The sequence below is a fragment of the Nerophis lumbriciformis genome, linkage group LG27, assembly GCF_033978685.3.
Source record: "Nerophis lumbriciformis linkage group LG27, RoL_Nlum_v2.1, whole genome shotgun sequence".
NCBI lineage: Eukaryota > Metazoa > Chordata > Actinopteri > Syngnathiformes > Syngnathidae > Nerophis > Nerophis lumbriciformis.
Window position 1 is genome coordinate 583,190 of NC_084574.2, and position 17,916 is coordinate 601,105.

Here is a 17,916-nt window from a genome sequence, read left to right on the forward strand (position 1 = left end):
TACAGTATATAATTTATATTTATTTATTTTGCCGTTTTTGTTTACATGTTAAAGGTGTTTTAATGAATATACATGCATGTTTAACACATATAGATTCCTTTCTTTCATGAAGACAAGAATATAAGTTGGTGTATTACCTGATTCTGATGACTTGCATTGATTGTAATCAGACAGTAGTGATGATAACGTCCACATTTTCAAATGGAGGAGAAAAAAAGTTCCTCCTTTCTGTCTAATACCACATGAAAGTGGTTGGTTTTTGGCATCTTATTTGTCCAGCTTCCATATTAGTTTTTATACACTTTACAAGAAATACATTGGCGGCAAACTCCGTAGCTTGCTAGCTTGTTTGCGCTGGCTTTCGGAGACTCTTGTTTTGAAAGCGCAGGCGCGATGGAGCGGCACTTTTATTGTGAAGACAGGAACTGTGCAGTCAGTCTTTAGGCTTTTGACGGGATGTACGGTTGAAATAAAAAAGGGTCTTTTTTCCTTCACACTTTTGATTGATTGATTTAAACTTGTATTAGTAGATTGCACAGTACAGTACATATTCCGTACGATTGACCACTAAATGGTAACACCCCAATAAGTTTTTCCACTTGTTTAAGTCAGGTCATGTGACCGCCTGGCTCTGTTTGATTGGTCCAACGTCACCAGTGACTGCATCTGATTGGTGGAACGGAGTTAACGTCACCAGTGACTGTATTTGTTGAAACGCAGGCACTATGAAGGTCTGTCTGACAGACCAAAACAAACAAAGCGTGCATTAACAGATCGATAATAATTAGTAGCGAGTAGCGAGCTGAATGTAGATAAAAGTAGCGGAGTAAAAGTAGCGTTTCTTCTCTATAAATATACTCAAGTAAAAGTAAAAGTATGTTGCATTAAAACTACTCTTAGAAGTACAATTTATCCCAAAAGTTACTCAAGTAGATGTAACGGAGTAAATGTAGCGCGTTACTACGCACCTCTGCATATGAGTTGGAACTATCCGCTACTAGAGGTGGGACACTTCACCATTTGACTACGGTTACGATTTGATCATCGATTATTGATGCATCTTTTTGTGTATTGATGCAGTTTTACATTTCTTTTCATTTCACTAAATAAGCGCTCATCACTTGCAACTTTTAAAAACAGTGCATTTGTAATAAGAAACAGTCAATTAATTCCCATTGCATTAATTAAATTATTGAAAATGTGTGCAAAACTGGAGCATAAGAGCCCTAAATAAAGGAGCTGCTCGGATGTCTGGATGAGGAGGCTCGCTGCAGTCAGACACATTTAACAACTGTCTGCATGACTTTATTTACAATAAATACAAACTACAATAGCAGTGAAGTTGTCATGTTGTGTAAATGGTAAATAAAAAGAGAATACAACAAATCCTTTTCAACTTATATTCAATTAAGTTCCAGTTCGAACGTTAACTTCCAACTGGAAAACTTTGTCATTTTTTTTTTTTGCAAATATTAGCTCATTTGGAATTTGATGCCTGCAACATGTTCCAAAAAAGCTGGCACAAGTGGCAAAAAAGAGTGAGAAAGTAGAGGAATGCTCATCAAAGACTTATTTGGAACTGTCACGACTAGGACTATGGCGTGGTTTGTTCTCCCGAGGTGCAAAAGATTTGGACCATACGTGGCGTGAAGGGGAATACATGATTTATTTAAACACTAAAACTACAAAAAAAGGATCAAACAAAAGGCGCGCACAGGGGCGGAGGTACAAAACTAGACTATAAACACAGAACTTGCACATTGGCAGAAACTATGAACAATTAAACAAAACACTAACTGTGGCTTAATAAACAAAAACTTACTTGGCATGGAACCGGCATGGAAAAAGAGTAGCAAGGGTCATAAGGGTGTGGAGAGTGCGCAGAAGCATGAATGCGGGGATATCGTCAGAATGACAAACTGAAAACAATGAACTTAAATACTATAGACATGATTAACGAAAACAGGTGCGTGACTCAAAACGTGAAACAGGTGCGTGATGTGACAGGTGAAAACTAATGGTTGCTATGGTGACAAAACAAAAGTGCACGAAAAGTCCAAAAACAAAACCGAACATGACAAAACAAAAACATGATCACACAGACATGACAGGAACATCCCACAGGTGAACAGGCTAATTGGGAACAGGTGGGTGCCATGATTGGCTATAAAAGCAGCTTCCATGAAATGCTCGGTGTAACGCAGGTGTCAAATCCATACCTTTTGCAGTGACTGGTATTATCTTGCTTTCTATTTACGCTTTGCGCTCTTCCTAGTCACGTGACCGCCACAGTCCAATCAGCTTTGGTTATATGCCGGTAGCAGGAAGTGACTGGTATGCTCTTGATTCTATTACTCTTTGAGTGCTGTGCGCGCTTCCTAGTCACGTGACCGCCACGGTCCAATGAGCTGTTCTTATAAGCCGGTAGCAGGAAGTGGCCAGTAGACAGAACGTGAGGGGAGACAGATTGTATTTCTGCTCCAGGTAGGTTTTTATTCTCCTTTTCACCTGAAATATTGTGCTGACTGAGTCTAAACTAAAATGCCTATTTGTAACTTTATAGAGCCAACTACCAGCGCCAAAGTTTTTTCTCATGAAGCTGTGTGTGACTGTAGAAGAGTTGGTGAGTCCATGTTTATGAACATAGCACCTTTAGCATGAACCTTTCTTCACTTGTTTCATTGCAACAGTCTTTGTGGCATATTCTCTATGGTCCATATACAAGCTTTATGACTTAAAACTATTTGTGTATTGAATGTACTTTTAAATGTGTTTTGATAATAAGCACGTTTAGTGCACTGACTGCTTTGTATAGGTCTTATTTATGCTACTAATAGTTATTTTAGCATTTTATTGCATATTGTGATTCTAATTTATATTGCACAATACTGAGGAAAGAACTAGAACATATTCTGAATACTTTATAATACAATTAGTGTTATTTAAAGTAGATATTTTGTGTACACATGGATTTATAAGACTGGTCCTGGCTCTTACACAGGCCAGGCTTCTCTTTTTGATGGCGAGCTAAGGAAACGAAGCATCTAGTCCAAGGATCGTTCTTGGAAGATTCCAGCGAGGAGCCCCACCACCTGTTCTGTCTGGGCAGGTAGGAGGCTCTCGAGCCGACCCTTTGCAATTTTCATTTTTAACCTGCAGTACATGGACTGTACTGCCATCCTTTTTTTCAACAACTCTAAGTCTGAACTGAGATTTATTCAACATCCAGAGACAGAAATTAATGAAATTAGAATTGTGTATATGTATATAGTAACTGTGTTGTTTTCCAAATTACTTTCATGTTGAATGGCCATTCAACTCATTGACGTGTGTATATATCTGCTGTCCATCACTAATTATTTAATACACGGTGTCAACCAAACTGCAATTTAAGCTCTGCCTTCTCTCTCTGAGTCGAAACCCTAGTCTCTGTTTCTAGCCCATAACACCCCATATAAATATTGCACTGATTTGTAGCACGTATAGGTTACATCAGTCATTCACAAACAAGGACGGGGCGAGGGTCACCACTTTGTCAACAAATGCCTGAGTAAATTGTTTAAGAACAACATTTTTCAACAAGGAATTTAGGGATTTCAGTGTGCATCCCTTTTTTTAAGGAGTTTTTTTAATGTTAGCACAAACTTTAGCAACTCATCACTCAAAAAAAGTAAATATCGACCCCGGAGCAACATATTAAATGTTCATTTATCCATTTCATTTCAGGTTTCTTATTGTTCCCATTGGGTTGAGTTTTTCTTTGCCCTGATGTGGGATCTGAGCCCAGGATGTGGTTGTGGCTTGTGCAGCCCTTTGAGACACTTGTGATTAAGGGCTATATAAATCAACTTTGAGTCATACTGTATGTGTTTTGCTTTGCCTCCTGCATAAACAAGTAGGATTATTCTCGATAAAATGGGATTGATGTGAATATTTTTGGATGTGATTGTTTGGGTTTGCATTATTTCTTCTGGGAAAATTGTATTCAGTTTTTGTCTGAGCTTTCGGAATGGGTCACTACTGAAGTACTGCTGTTTCTATTTTGGGACAATTCTCTGATTGTCACGGCCTTTCAGAGGATCATCCTTGCAAGAATAACTACACATGATTACAAATGTGTCAGGAAGTTGATGAAAACAACCTCCTGGAGAAAGATGATATTCTAGTACACCTCACACACAGACTTAAGTACAGTTCTTCTTTTATTCTGTCCACGTGCGTAAGGATCTGAGAGTGATACCAGCACATTAGTGGCCTCATGAATCAGCGGGCGAGACGGTGGAAGGCACTGAAGGCCCCGACCTTGCTGCCAGAGACAACCTCCTTGGCCAAATTCAAATCCCTTCCACTTCCTGTGTGCCAGTCCTCCCATTCCAGAGGGTTTATCTACTGTATCTCCCGGCCTCAGTCTGCTTCCAGTTTCCTCCTCCATCATTAGCTGAGAGTGTGACACAAGTTGTATATTTAGCTAGCCATCATGTACTTCAGAAGAGGACTGTAGTTTGTTTGTGTGGGAATGGGTGTAACTCTGATTGCCAAGTGATGTGCAGTTTGTCCACGGAACTATGACTCAGTGAAACCCAATCCTGTCGTAAAAACAGCTGGAGTTCTATGGCAGTCGTGATGGTGACCGACTCCATCACGTCCAACCACAACATCCATAGAAAATCTTGCGACTAACCTCACTGGACAAAGCTGGTGTTGTGATGTGTGATTACGGACGTCTCCTTGGCTCTCTCCCAACCCAGACCATGGGAACTGGCCCAGATCTTAATGGCGTAATCACTACTGAGGTATCCGCAGTAGTATTTCCTACGGCCTAATTGAAGCTGGGGAAAACCCAAGAGCCGGAAAAACGTCTTTATAATAGCTATCTGGCCACAGTCTGAAAATAGATCACTTTTAGACTGGCAGAGCTCACACTCACTAGAAGGTCTGGGATGAAACCATTGGCGTTGTTAGGCCTATTTTAGGGGGGCTCAAGCCCCCCTAAAATATTCTTAAGCCCCCCTAAATAATTTGGTGTTATATTTATTTATTTATTTTTAAATTTAATTTTTTTTACAAATATATCCTGTCATATTCATTATAAAGTGGCCCGAATATGAGTTTAAATAAATAATCATATAACCTGTCATTATTCACTCAGTTTCCCCTCACTTCATAGCGTAAATCACCAAAAATGCTGCCCACTGCTCCCCTCACCTCCCAGGGGGTGAACAAGGGGATGGGTCAAATGCAGAGGACACATTTCACCACACCGAGTGTGTGTGTAACAATCATTGGTACTTTAAGGTAGAGAGCCCCTTTAGTGTGTCGGTATCCAATCCATTCCACTTGTTCATGTAGAAAATGCCCACATCACTCAAAATCCAGTCCGCATGTTCTCTGCGACCTTGCTTGCGGTCCTTGGACTTGTTCATATAAAATGCCCACATCACTCTTGTAGAATCTATATAAAGTAATATACATTAGCCTAATGTTAAAATAAGGAAAAAAAATAATTAAATATATTTGTTTTATTGTATTGTTACATTAATAGTTGTTGCATTATTATAGGATGGCTTGTTAAACATTTCATAGGATTTTCAGAGGGAGGAAAAACCAAGACATTTAATATAAAATGTAAAATGAAGAAAAAAAATGGTTAAAAGCCATCGTCCCGGGGAGCATTTCATTTCGTCCCGTGCATTTTTTAAAATAATAATAATAACAATGAATAATTTTTAGTCTTTGTTAGCCGTTTGTGAAGTTTTTTTCGCTCGCGTCCTGTGCATCTCCTGGGGGCTAAGCCCCCCCCTGTCCTTAAAAGCTAGTGACGCCCCTGGATGAAACCATTCATAAGGTGGATCAAAACCTTTGTACCAGCTACAGTCCCTAGCGACAGGCTCACATCTCACGTTTGTGCCTGTTGCTTTGTGGCCATGAGGCTCTTAAAAGCTGACAAACACCCATTAGGAGGGAATCCAGTTTCCACATTAAAAAGGATTAAGGGATTAACACGACCTGGTGCGAATCTCTCCCTTCTGCAATATGACATACTATATGGCCTCAATTGCAATCTGCTTTTCACTTAATAGTGTAGCTTGTGTGTGTGTGTGTGTGTGTGTGTGTGTGTGTGTGTGTGTGTGTGTGATATTCTAGCTGTATGTGTCCTTTCAAAGGGCAACTGCACTTCTTTTGGAATTTTGCCTATGGTTCACAATCATTATGAAAGACATGATGGATTGATTTTTTTTAAATGCATTGTAAATATGAAATAAAGGTAAATAAAAGTCCTCTATTCCGCCCAGCGTGTGTGCTCTTGGAAGAGACGCCGCTGGACAAGAGGTTAGCCTTCTCCTCTGCTGTGATATAAGTCTACTTTTGCATCTTTTTCCAGGAAAGTCCCTTCTCATCACAATTGAAAACTTGCTTGCTTCCTCAGTCTCTTCAGTACGAGCAAGCACAAGATGAGTAAATGAGTAGTAGTAGTATGAATAGTTTGCAAATCGAAAAGTTTGTAAAAAAAAATTAAAAAAAGGTTGGTAAATCAAGACTGCACAGCATTATCAAGTTACGCAGCAATGAAACGAGACTTCCTTTTCAGTGCAATGTGAGCTTCAGAATAAAAGCATGGCTGTATTAACTTGGATTCTACCACAGAAACTAAAAAAATGCACCCGGTTTTGTTAGCCACCGTAAGAATGTTTTGTAAGTAAACTTTATTGTCATTGTGGTAAAGACATACAAGGAAATAACCACAGAAGCTTTGTTACATCAGAGGTTGAGATATATGACATTGGAATAGTACCGTATTTTTCGGACTATAAGTGGCAGTTTTTTTCATAGTTTGACTTATACTCAGGAGCGACTTATGTGTGAAATTATTAACACATTAGCGTAAAATATCAAATAATATTATTTATCTCTTTGACGTAAGAGACTAGATGTGTCATGACTTGGTCTTGGGTGTGTGCTTTTCCGGGATGCAACGGAAAGTTGGCTCGGGCGAGACGGGAATGAAGGTACATGATTTATTTATTATTATCAAAAAAAAGGAATAAATGAAAGCGCGCACAGTGGCGGAGAATAAACTATGAAACCAAAAGACTATAGCAAAAAAGTACAAATGAAAAGCACGCACAGTGGCGGAGAACAAACTATGAAAAACAAAAAGACTATAAACATGGAACAAAAACTTACTTTGACAAGGGACGTGAAGCAGGATCTTAGAGGATGAAGAGAGTACATAAGCATAAATGTGGAGAGGTCGTCAGAACGACAAACTGAAAAGAATGAACTTAAATACTATGGACATGATTAGTGAAAGCAGGTGCGTGACTCAAAACGTGAAACAGGTGCGTGGCGTGACAGGGGAAAACTAATGGTTGCTATGGTGACAAACAAGAGTGCACAATGAGTCCAAACGTGGAACAGGTGAAACTAATGGGGTAATCATGGAAACAAGACAAGGGAGTGAAAAGACAGAAACTAAACAAAACATGACTTAAAACAAAACATGATTACACAGACATGACAAGATGTATAAGATTTCATGGGATTTAGCGATTAGGAGTGACAGATTGTATAGCATGTTCTATATGTTATAGTTATTTGAATGACTCTTACCATAATATGTTACGTTAACATACCAGTTGGTTATTTATGCCTCATATAACGTACACTTATTCAGCCTGTTGTTCACTATTCTTCATTTGTTTTAAATTGCCTTTCAAATGTCTATTCTTGCTGTTGGCTTTTATCAAATACATTTCCCCAAAAATGCGACTTATACTCCAGTGCGACTTATATATGTTTTTTCCCTTCTTTATTATGCATTTTCGGCCGGTGCGACTTATACTCCGAAAAATACGGTAATAATATGCACAAATGGGGGGAAATGATGTTAACAAACTGCCTTTATTTATTGTGGCCTATTCTCCTTATGTTTCAATGTGCAAACCATGGCTAATTTTGATTCTGGTTACGTCGACAACCGCTTATGTCAGTCAGCTATAGTCCCAAGGGATGTCCCGATCCGATATTTGGATCGGATCGGCCGCCGATATTTGCAAAAAAATGCGTATCGGCAAGACATGGGAAAATCCCGATCCAGATCCAGTTAAAAAAAAAAAACTCCGCTCCGCATTTTCCAGCACACCTTCAACACATCCACAGGTCTGTGGATTCTCACACAGTTGCTTTTAGCTGCTGGCATTACACGACAGGCTCTTCTCACTCTTTCCTGTGTCTCCCTCTCACAGACAGCAAGCGCACCTTCTTACACACGTCACATACTGTCACGTCATACGTCACGTCATACGTCACATACGTATACGTCCTCTCCCAGCAGAGAGCGAGGTAGCAGCATGGCTAACGTTAGCTGTGATACTAGCGCAGCCGCTAAGGTGCGCCAGCGCACTGCTCAAGCGTCCTCTGCGCACGGCAAATCTATGCCACGCACAAAATCAAATAAAAAAAATAAGCGCATAACAATTTTCGACACACGGACACGACAGAGAAAACAGTTTTCGTCATCATTGTTCAAATATTGCGACGTCTGTCGAGACGCTTATCTCCATTCGGTGCCACACGTCCACACCATCAAAATGCCGAGGCAAACATTTCCACATCAACACCGTATGAAACAAATAGTGATTTTTTTTAGTTGTGATTTCCTTCTCTGTATGAAAGTTTAAAAGTAGCATATATTAATGCAGTATGAAGAAGAATGTTTTAATGTAGACACATAGAATCATCATACTGCTGTGATTATATGCATCAAGTGTTCATTCAAGGCTAAGGCAAAATATCCACATATATATGCTGTATCGCAATATGGCCTTAAAATAGCACAATATTAAAAAAAGGCCATATCGCCCAGCCCTAGTTCAATGATGCCATTTCTGTTTGTCATGTATCATTTTGTCTATTTTGTGTTTATCCTTGAATAAACAGGTCAGTTTCTTGTTAGAAACCATTGTGTATTATTCAAACTCCCCTAATTCAGCTGGCTAGTTGTTATCAAGAGTACTAAAACCCTTTTCAACATGATTCTGACAACTAAGTAGGCTAAATAACTTTAAACTTTAATACATGCTCGGATAGGCAGTATCGGTCAGTATTGGTATCGGATCGGAAGTGCAAAAACAATATCGGTATCGGATCGGAAGTGCAAAAACCTGGATCGGGACATCCCTAATAGTCCCATAAACTGTATTTCCGTTACTGAACATATCATTTTGTTGACAGTAGCAATTAGATGCAGTAGACATGCTAACACTTCTCCATCATGTTACATGTACAATAAGTGCGAGTGAGAGACCACAAAGTGTGTGTTTGATGGAGGCTGAGAGTTCTATTTTAGGAGAGGCTGAGAGTTGACCACTTTCACATCCAAATGCCACAGCACTGGGTGTAGTTGTTGCTGTCGTACCTTTGAAGAGAAGTGTGAGAGGAGACTGCTACCTTCAGAGTAAACAAATGTCAACCACTATTTAAATATTCAGCATGGTCATTGGGAACATGCATGGGACCACATGCTGAGTTTACTCATCGCTGTCGGTTAGAAGATACGGTGTTTACAAACCGAAAGAGGCGTAACAAAAATGAACTTCCTTATACCACAAAAAGCAATGGAATGAATCAGTTATGCATTCTTGCAACACAGACAAGTTGAATGACCGATGTACAAATGAGGATGGGAACCTGCACTGTAGAAAATGACCTTAAAAACTACGGCAAGCAATTGTTAAATAGCATCAGTCAAATCAAAAATACTAAGTCTCAGTAGTCAATGCAGTGGGTTCCTGCAAAGCAGGAAATAGTAGATAACATAAATGACTTTGGTTATAATACGTAGAAAACACATGACTTAACTGTGAAATTGTACAAAGCATTTGCAAATACTGTAATGTCACAAGCATGCAAATACTGGACAAATTAAAGACTTTGCAGATTGTATATTTAAATTTACAGCATACCCTAATTGTTTAGGGGTTTGTGTTAAAGTATTAGCCTAATTAACTTTTGGATAACAACATCTTGTATGGGCAAGTGGTTTCAGACATTGAGGGGTTGAACCTATGTGCATGGAAATGAACCACCTGTGTTTAAGCGTGCAGGCAGCTATTAATTAGATAGCATTTAAGCCTCATTTCTAATAGCTCACTTGCATGTTGTGAGTTGCCCAGTGAAAGGTTGTACAAATACCTCCAAGTTCAAATCCTCATGTATCGCTCACGTGTCTGGGAAACACAGCCATTTGGCAGATACTAGTATTGGTGACAGGTCGGCGCGGTGGTTAGCGTTTGTGCCTCACACTGAGAAGGTCCTGAGTTCAATTCTTGGGCTAAGGGCCTTTGTGTGTGGAGTTTGCATGTTCTCCCCCGTGACTGCGTGGGTTTTCTCCGGGTACTCCGGCTTCCTCCCGCCTCCAAAGACATGCACCTGGGGATAGGCCCCTCCCACTTCCAGAGACATGCACCTGGGGATAGGCTCCTCCCACCTCCAGAGACATGCACCTGGGGATAGGCCCCTCCCACCTCCAGAGACAGGTTGATTGGCAACACTAAAATGGTCCCTAATTAGTTTTACAGTGAATTCCTGCTGTCAGTATTTTAGCGTAAGTTGTGTAAGATTTTTTAAAGCGTGTCTGACAGACCTCTCTCAAATTGAGTTCTAAATTGTCCTAAGGTTGTGATTTGCAACTTCATGTCTGATTGGGTCTAAGTCCTCTTTGTGTTTCCACTAAGTCCTTTGCTGCACTAACCTTTTTCATACGTTTGTTTTCTGCATTATACTTTTGAAGGAAGGTCTGCCACAGAAAGTCCTGACGAGTGTCAGAATTGGCGGGTTTTTTCATGGTTTACAACCTCAGCACCAGCATCAGGAATCAAAGGTTCTTCTAGAAGCGGAAAGACTGTCGGTAACAGAGCGCTCACAGCAGCGTGAGTAACTCAGTCTTGGCATGGCTAATAAATTAGTAATAGCATTGACTTGACAAAGGCAGGCCTGGGTTCTAGCTGCTCAAAGGAACATAAGCGATTGTTGATTGATGACTTTTCATCACTGTTGTGTCTGCTTTCACATGATAACCTTGTTGAGTCACCAGCTGCATCGAACGACTATTTTAATAGTCGACTAGTCAGCGAATATTTATTTGGATTTGTTGACAAGTCAAACGATTATTTGCTTCGAGTCTGTTTGAGTTTGACGTTGCTTTGATTTTTACGCATTTTTAAAACCTAATAAATTAAATTGTAAAAAATGACTGAGACACAAATCCATCCATCTATTTTCTACTGCTTGTCCCTCTCGGGATGGCTGGAGCCTGACAAATAAATGGTTTTAAACAAATGATATAACCACATTGACAAATAAATCATCCCACTTTAAGTGCAGAATGTCCAGTAAACATGACATTAAGTATTTGTATCCAGTACTTATTAAGCTTCTCAATTATTCTATAAAATTGTTATAAGTACACCTCTGCATAACATCATATGCTTGTTAACATTAACACAAAAGGAAGACATATAAGTCAACAAAGATAAACTTTTTTAACGATAACATAGTTGTTTAGCCTCTAACAGAAAATATTCAAAGTGCGTTTGCCTGAAATAAAAAAATGAGTCTTATACCAATTTTTTGAACTACTGATACTAAAAAATGTAATTAAATAAACCAAATAACTAATAATGAATTCAAATTGATCAGCAACATTAACTCGAGAGCACAATACATTCAACACTTTAACCTACAAAACAAAAATGAATAAAATAATATGTGCTGTTTTTTATATTGATAAAAACGAGAAAGTCTGACTACAACGAGCACGTATTGTACTGCATGATACTGATAAAGCATATTCCCAGCCCACTATTTGACAAAGACAGACCTAAAATAATGAAAGTGTAACTATGAACATTCCTGGTGGTCTATCAATTAAAACTGTATTAAGCAATTTGTCTACAATAACAAATCTTTGTCAATAAATTATGATCGACATTGTTGATAATGTCAACTAAACTAATTAGTCAAAATAGAATAGAATAGAAAGTACTTTATTGATCCCTGGGGGAAATTCAGCACCACAGTTTGCTCACAATAAACAATAAACACTTAGGTATTTTTTACATGTGAATAATATAAATGCAGTTTATTATACAGCATTATTCACATGTGAATAATATAAATACAGTCTATTATACGGCATTATTCACATGTGAATAATATAAATACAGTCTATTATACAGCATTATTCACATGTGAATAATATAAATACAGTCTATTATACGGCATTATTCACATGTGAATAATATAAATACAGTCTATTATACAGCATTATTCACATGTGAATAATATAAATACAGTCTATTATACAGCATTATTCACATGTGAATAATATAAATAGTCTATTATACAGCATTATTCACATGTGAATAACATAAATACAGTCTATTATACAGCATTATTCACATGTGAATAATATAAATACAGTCTATTATACAGCATTATTCACATGTGAATAATATAAATACAATCTATTATACAGCATTATTCACATGTGAATAATATAAATACAGTCTATTATACAGCATTATTCACATGTGAATAATATAAATACAGTCTTTTATACAGCATTATTCACTTGTGAATAATATAAATACAGTCTATTATACAGCATTATTCACATGTGAATAATATAAATACAGTCTTTTATACAGCATTATTCACTTGTGAATAATATAAATACAGTCTATTATACAGCATTATTCACATGTGAATAATATAAATACAGTCTATTATACAGCATTATTCACATGTGAATAATATAAATACAGTCTATTATACAGCATTATACACATGTGAATAATATAAATACAGTCTATTATACAGCATTATTCACATGTGAATAATATAAATACAGTCTATTGTACAGCATTATTCACATGTGAATAATATAATAATAATAATAATAACTGGGATTTATATAGCGCTTTTCTAAGTACCCAAAGTCGCTTTACATGTACAACCCATCAATCATTCACACCTGGTGGTGGTAAGCTACTTTCATAGCCACAGCTGCCCTGGGGTAGACTGACGGAAGCGTGGCTGCAATTTGCGCCAACGGCCCCTCCGACCACCACCTATCATTCATCATTCAATTCACCGGTGTGAGTGGCACCGGGGGCAAAGGGTGAAGTGTCCCGCCCAAGGACACAACGGCAGCGATTTTTGGATGGTAAGAGGCTGGGAGCGAACCTGGAACCCTCAGGTTTTTGGCAATATAAATACAGTCTATTATACAGCATTATTCACATGTGAATAATATAAATACAGTCTATTATACAGAATTATTCACATGTGAATAATATAAATACAGTCTATTATACAGCATTATTCACATGTGAATAATATAAATACAGTCTATTATACAGCATTATTCACATGTGAATAATATAAATACAGTCTATTATACAGCATTATTCACATGTGAATAATATAAATACAGTCTATTATACTGTTAAAATGTCGCTTTTGACTGCTGTTTCTAGGCATTTTAATTTGAAGTGTTTTTAAATTTGACCCATGTCACCAATAAATGCTGACAGGACAAAGACGGACATCCGACATGAAGAAAATGGACAGTCCCGATGTACTGAATCTCATTAGCTGATACATTGTCATTCATAGCCTTTTGCTTAGCAGACTTCAACTCATCCATTTTAGCAGCAAGCTCTTGGGCCAGCTGCCATGGCCCATAATAATGATAATGCTGAATCCTTTTATTGACCAAATAGGATCAATAGTGTTGAGACAAAGCTGTATAAACGTCTAAAGGGACAATATGTATGGAAGTGGATCTGGCCCACAAAGATTCTCCCACGTATCATTTTCATCTGAATGAATTCCTGCAAACAAGAAGGGTTGCAGCAGAGATGCCTGATGTGATTCAGGTGGGTGGAGTGCATTACTTGACAACAAAGAAAGGCTAGGAAGACAGTAAAGTTTCCCATGGTGGAAAACCTGTCTGATCAGTGGCGTTTCATGTCAGGCAGCAGACAGCAACATCACCCTGCACCCTCTCTTACCTGGGAGATGCTCACGGTCACACCTGAATGTTGCCACACCACTTAAGGACATGGCTTGTCTTTAACAATCTGAATCATCACACTCTGAGGTTAATGGCACTCGTTTGCATGACAACAATTCCAATGATGTTAGTTATTACTTCGGCTTTTTCTGCCTTAAGGTTGGGAAACGCTGCAGTAGACAGAGATATGAGATATGTGTCTGGTGCTCTATGGAGATGACATGAAACTACATTCCCACAATCAAGCAAACAACCCCAGAATAATACATTCAGCAGCCTTTGGAATTAACTTTGAACTTAAAGTGCAACTGCACTTTTATTGGAAGTTTATAAATATTTACATAAAACTTAGAATTTTGGCAGTATTATAATAAAAGTCGTAATTTTACTCAACGCAAGTCAAAATTTTACAGGAAAAACTGAACATTTGTGCAATATTATTATAAAAGTTGGAATTTTACTCAATAACAGTCGCAATTTGAAATGGTTAACATATTGGCATTTTTATGAAAAGAATCGTAATTTTACTGGACAAGAGCCACAATTTTATAAGAAAACTGAAAAATGTTGGCAATATTTTATTTGACTCAAAAAATGTCACTATTTTACAAGAAAAAAAATTGGCAATATTGTGATAAAAGTTAGAATTTTATATGACAAATGTCACCATTTTGTGTTAAAAAGTAATAATTTTACATAAAAAAGTAATAATTTTACGAGAAAATATTGCAATATTACAGAAACAGAAAGAATATGAGAAATTGTTCCTAATTTACTAGAAGTCGACACATTGCGAGAAAAAGACTGCTTTTAGTTCATTTATTTTTGTAATTGTTTTTTAATCTTCATTATTTACTTTAAGTTATTACAGTATGTCTCTACATATATATATATATATATATATATATATATATATATATATATATATAATATATATATATATATATATATATATATATATATATATATATATATATATATATATATAATTAAAAATATATATTTTTATTTTTTTTATTAATTTTGGCCAAAGGGAGCGCATTTCAATTTTTGTTACACACACTTATTACATATGTTGGCCAAAGGGGGAGCACTTCCAATTTTTACACAAACTTGTTATTTCATATGTTGACCATAGGTGAAGCACTTTTAAAACCGACATACAGTCAATTTGAAAAATCCCTCCTTTTTAGATAGATGTCACCACAAATGAGACATTGTCTATTAGATGCAATGTTATTGGGACCAGGATTTATGGTAATCGGAATTTTACTTGGCAAAATTATGACAAGTCATCATTTTACTCAAAAAATGCCACTATTTTACAAGAACAACAAAAAAATTGGCAATATTGTGATAAAAGTCCGAATTTTATATGACAAATGTCACCATTTTGCAGTATAAAGTAATCATTTTTATATAGAAAAGTAATAATTTTACGAGAAAATATTGCAATATTACAGAAACAGAAAGAATATGAGAAATTGCTCCCAATTTTATAAGAAAAACGCCGACACATTGTGAGAAAAAGACTGATTTTAGTTAAAAAAAAAAAAAAGTTTTGTTTGTAGTTGGTGTCTAATCTTCATTATTTACTTCAACTTATTACAGTATGTCTCTACATAACTATTTATTTATGTATTTATGTTTAATACATTTTGGCCAAAGGGGGTGAATTTCAATTTCTTACACACACTTGTTATTTCATATGTTGACAATCAATTTTTTTGGGACCACCCTCATTTTGACCAGCAGGGGTGCAATTGAGACATTGTCTATTAGATGCAATGTTATTGGGACCATGATTTATGTCATCACCTCCTCATATGGAAGATACTTTTCCTTCTTCATGTCTCAAGAAGGCTAGAAATACAAGAACACACACACACACACACACACACACACACACACACACACACACACACACACACACACAGGATGGAATGTGTGCAGACAGGAAACAAAAATAATGTTATAATTAAAGGGTGCTTAGCAACTTTGAAGGGGGCAGAAGCCAGCCTAGAATAGACTAGAATGAATGGAACCGAGATAAGAATTAAAATATGTTCTCCATTTAAAAGTGCGTGAAAATGGAAAGGAACTTTGAGTATCAACAAATATATAACAGTATAAACAACACTGAAACATGTTTAAAAGAGAAAAAGTCATGTAAAAGTGTGAAAGGTGAAATGTTGAGGCGGCGGAAGTCAGGTGTGTCTTACCGCCTGTCAGGTGCTGCTGGCGGCCGCTGCGCTCCCGCACGCTGCGAGCCCACTTCTGCGCCTCCTCCAGGTTGCTTCGCGGGTCCTGGAGCGCCGAGACGCGGAAGCATTGCTCCACTCTCTGCCGCGACAGCCCGGAGCTCGTCCAGCGTCGCTTGAGCGGGTAAAAGTAGATCTCCAAGTACGCCGCCCGGTCCGAGGCGTCGTCTTCCCGGTAAGCCCGGCTGCCCACGCAGTCTCCCAGGCTGAGGAGCACTCTCTGCCGGCCGAGCCGCTGGACGATGAGCTCCGTGTCCGTCAGGCTCACCGCACACCTGACTTTCCGGTTACCTGTGGCCGTGAATTCCCCGTACAGCGTGTTAATGTCTCCCTCTCTCCCCGGGTCCATGCTGACCTGGACGCGGCGGTCCGGGAGACGGCAGCGGGCTCGCGGTCACATCGCTGCCCGCTTCGAGAGGCGAGAACCGCGCGGAGACAGTCGCTGCCGAGCGGACCGGTGTCAAGTTGAATGGAGGGACATGGTACTATATCCGTTTATTCTACAAAATAAGAGTCCGTTAAACCACTGTATTCATATATGTGTTCCAAGCGAGTATTGCTAAACTTTGAAATGAGCATTTTACAAATTAATTGGCCCTAGAAAATAATAAGTCATTTCTTAAAGCAACAGAAATACAGATTATGCTTTTATTGTAAGGGCTTACCGACACATTTGTAGGCCGTGAGCCACATTAGTGAGCTTGACATGTACACATCAATTCTAACTTTTAGACGTACTTGCGACAAAATGTGTGCTGTGCTTCCATCTAGTGGCAGTTATCAGTATAGACTTGCAACACAAACCTACTTTGGGCTAATTAAAAAATTGGGCTGTAAAATAATTACTTTTTTAAACTAGATTAATACAATTTTGGAATTTGGATTAATCGTGATCAATCACAAGTAATTACAAAATAAATGTCATGATCAATCTACATACTTATTGTGATTAACCACACAAGTTAATATATACAAATTCATGTTGTCAAACGATTCTTTTTTTTTTTAGTCTGCTTAATCATATTTTGAATGATGATTAATCATGATTACTCACAGTAAATGACTTGCTTGCATCATTTATATTAATTTAAAGTAGATCCCAATGTATTTTATTGTCAGAATGTCACAGAGGGACATTTAAAAAATTTTTTTTTTGCTTGAATGCGCTTCAGTTTAATCTAAATACATATTCGGGATGTACTTTCAGTGCAGTCAGTCTCCTCACTCATGTCTGCACTGACCTGATCACTAACCTGATCACTGACCTATAACGACCTGATCACTGACCTGATCACTAACCTGACTAACGACCAGCAATGCATTTAGGTAACCATCCTCGGTGAAGGTAAAGGAGCATGTGTGGTCAAAATAAAAAGGGTGATTAGTCTGCATTGATACATGCATGAATATTGTTTATAAATAAGTGCATTAGTTAACCCATTAAATACAAATAATGGAGGATAGTATTCATGCAAACAAGGTTCATTTTTAACCATCATATATAATTATTTGCCTTTTCTCACAAAAATTGTGCAGACTGGATTGTGTCTCGGAATCGCTTTATTTATGAAGTCT

The 17,916-nt window shown here is 37.8% G+C and overlaps 1 protein-coding gene across 1 annotated transcript in view; it reads right to left on the reverse strand.

Moving 5' to 3' along the window:
- LOC133570263 (sphingosine kinase 1-like) overlaps positions 1-16,791 on the reverse strand; it is a 36,736-nt gene extending 19,945 nt beyond the window's left edge. The window contains exon 1 of the mRNA XM_061923091.2: positions 16,303-16,791. Within this exon, the coding sequence (XP_061779075.2) occupies positions 16,303-16,690 (388 nt within the window). The 5' untranslated portion in view covers positions 16,691-16,791. The remainder of the gene's footprint in view (positions 1-16,302) is intronic.
- Between the last annotated feature and the right edge of the window lie 1,125 nt (positions 16,792-17,916).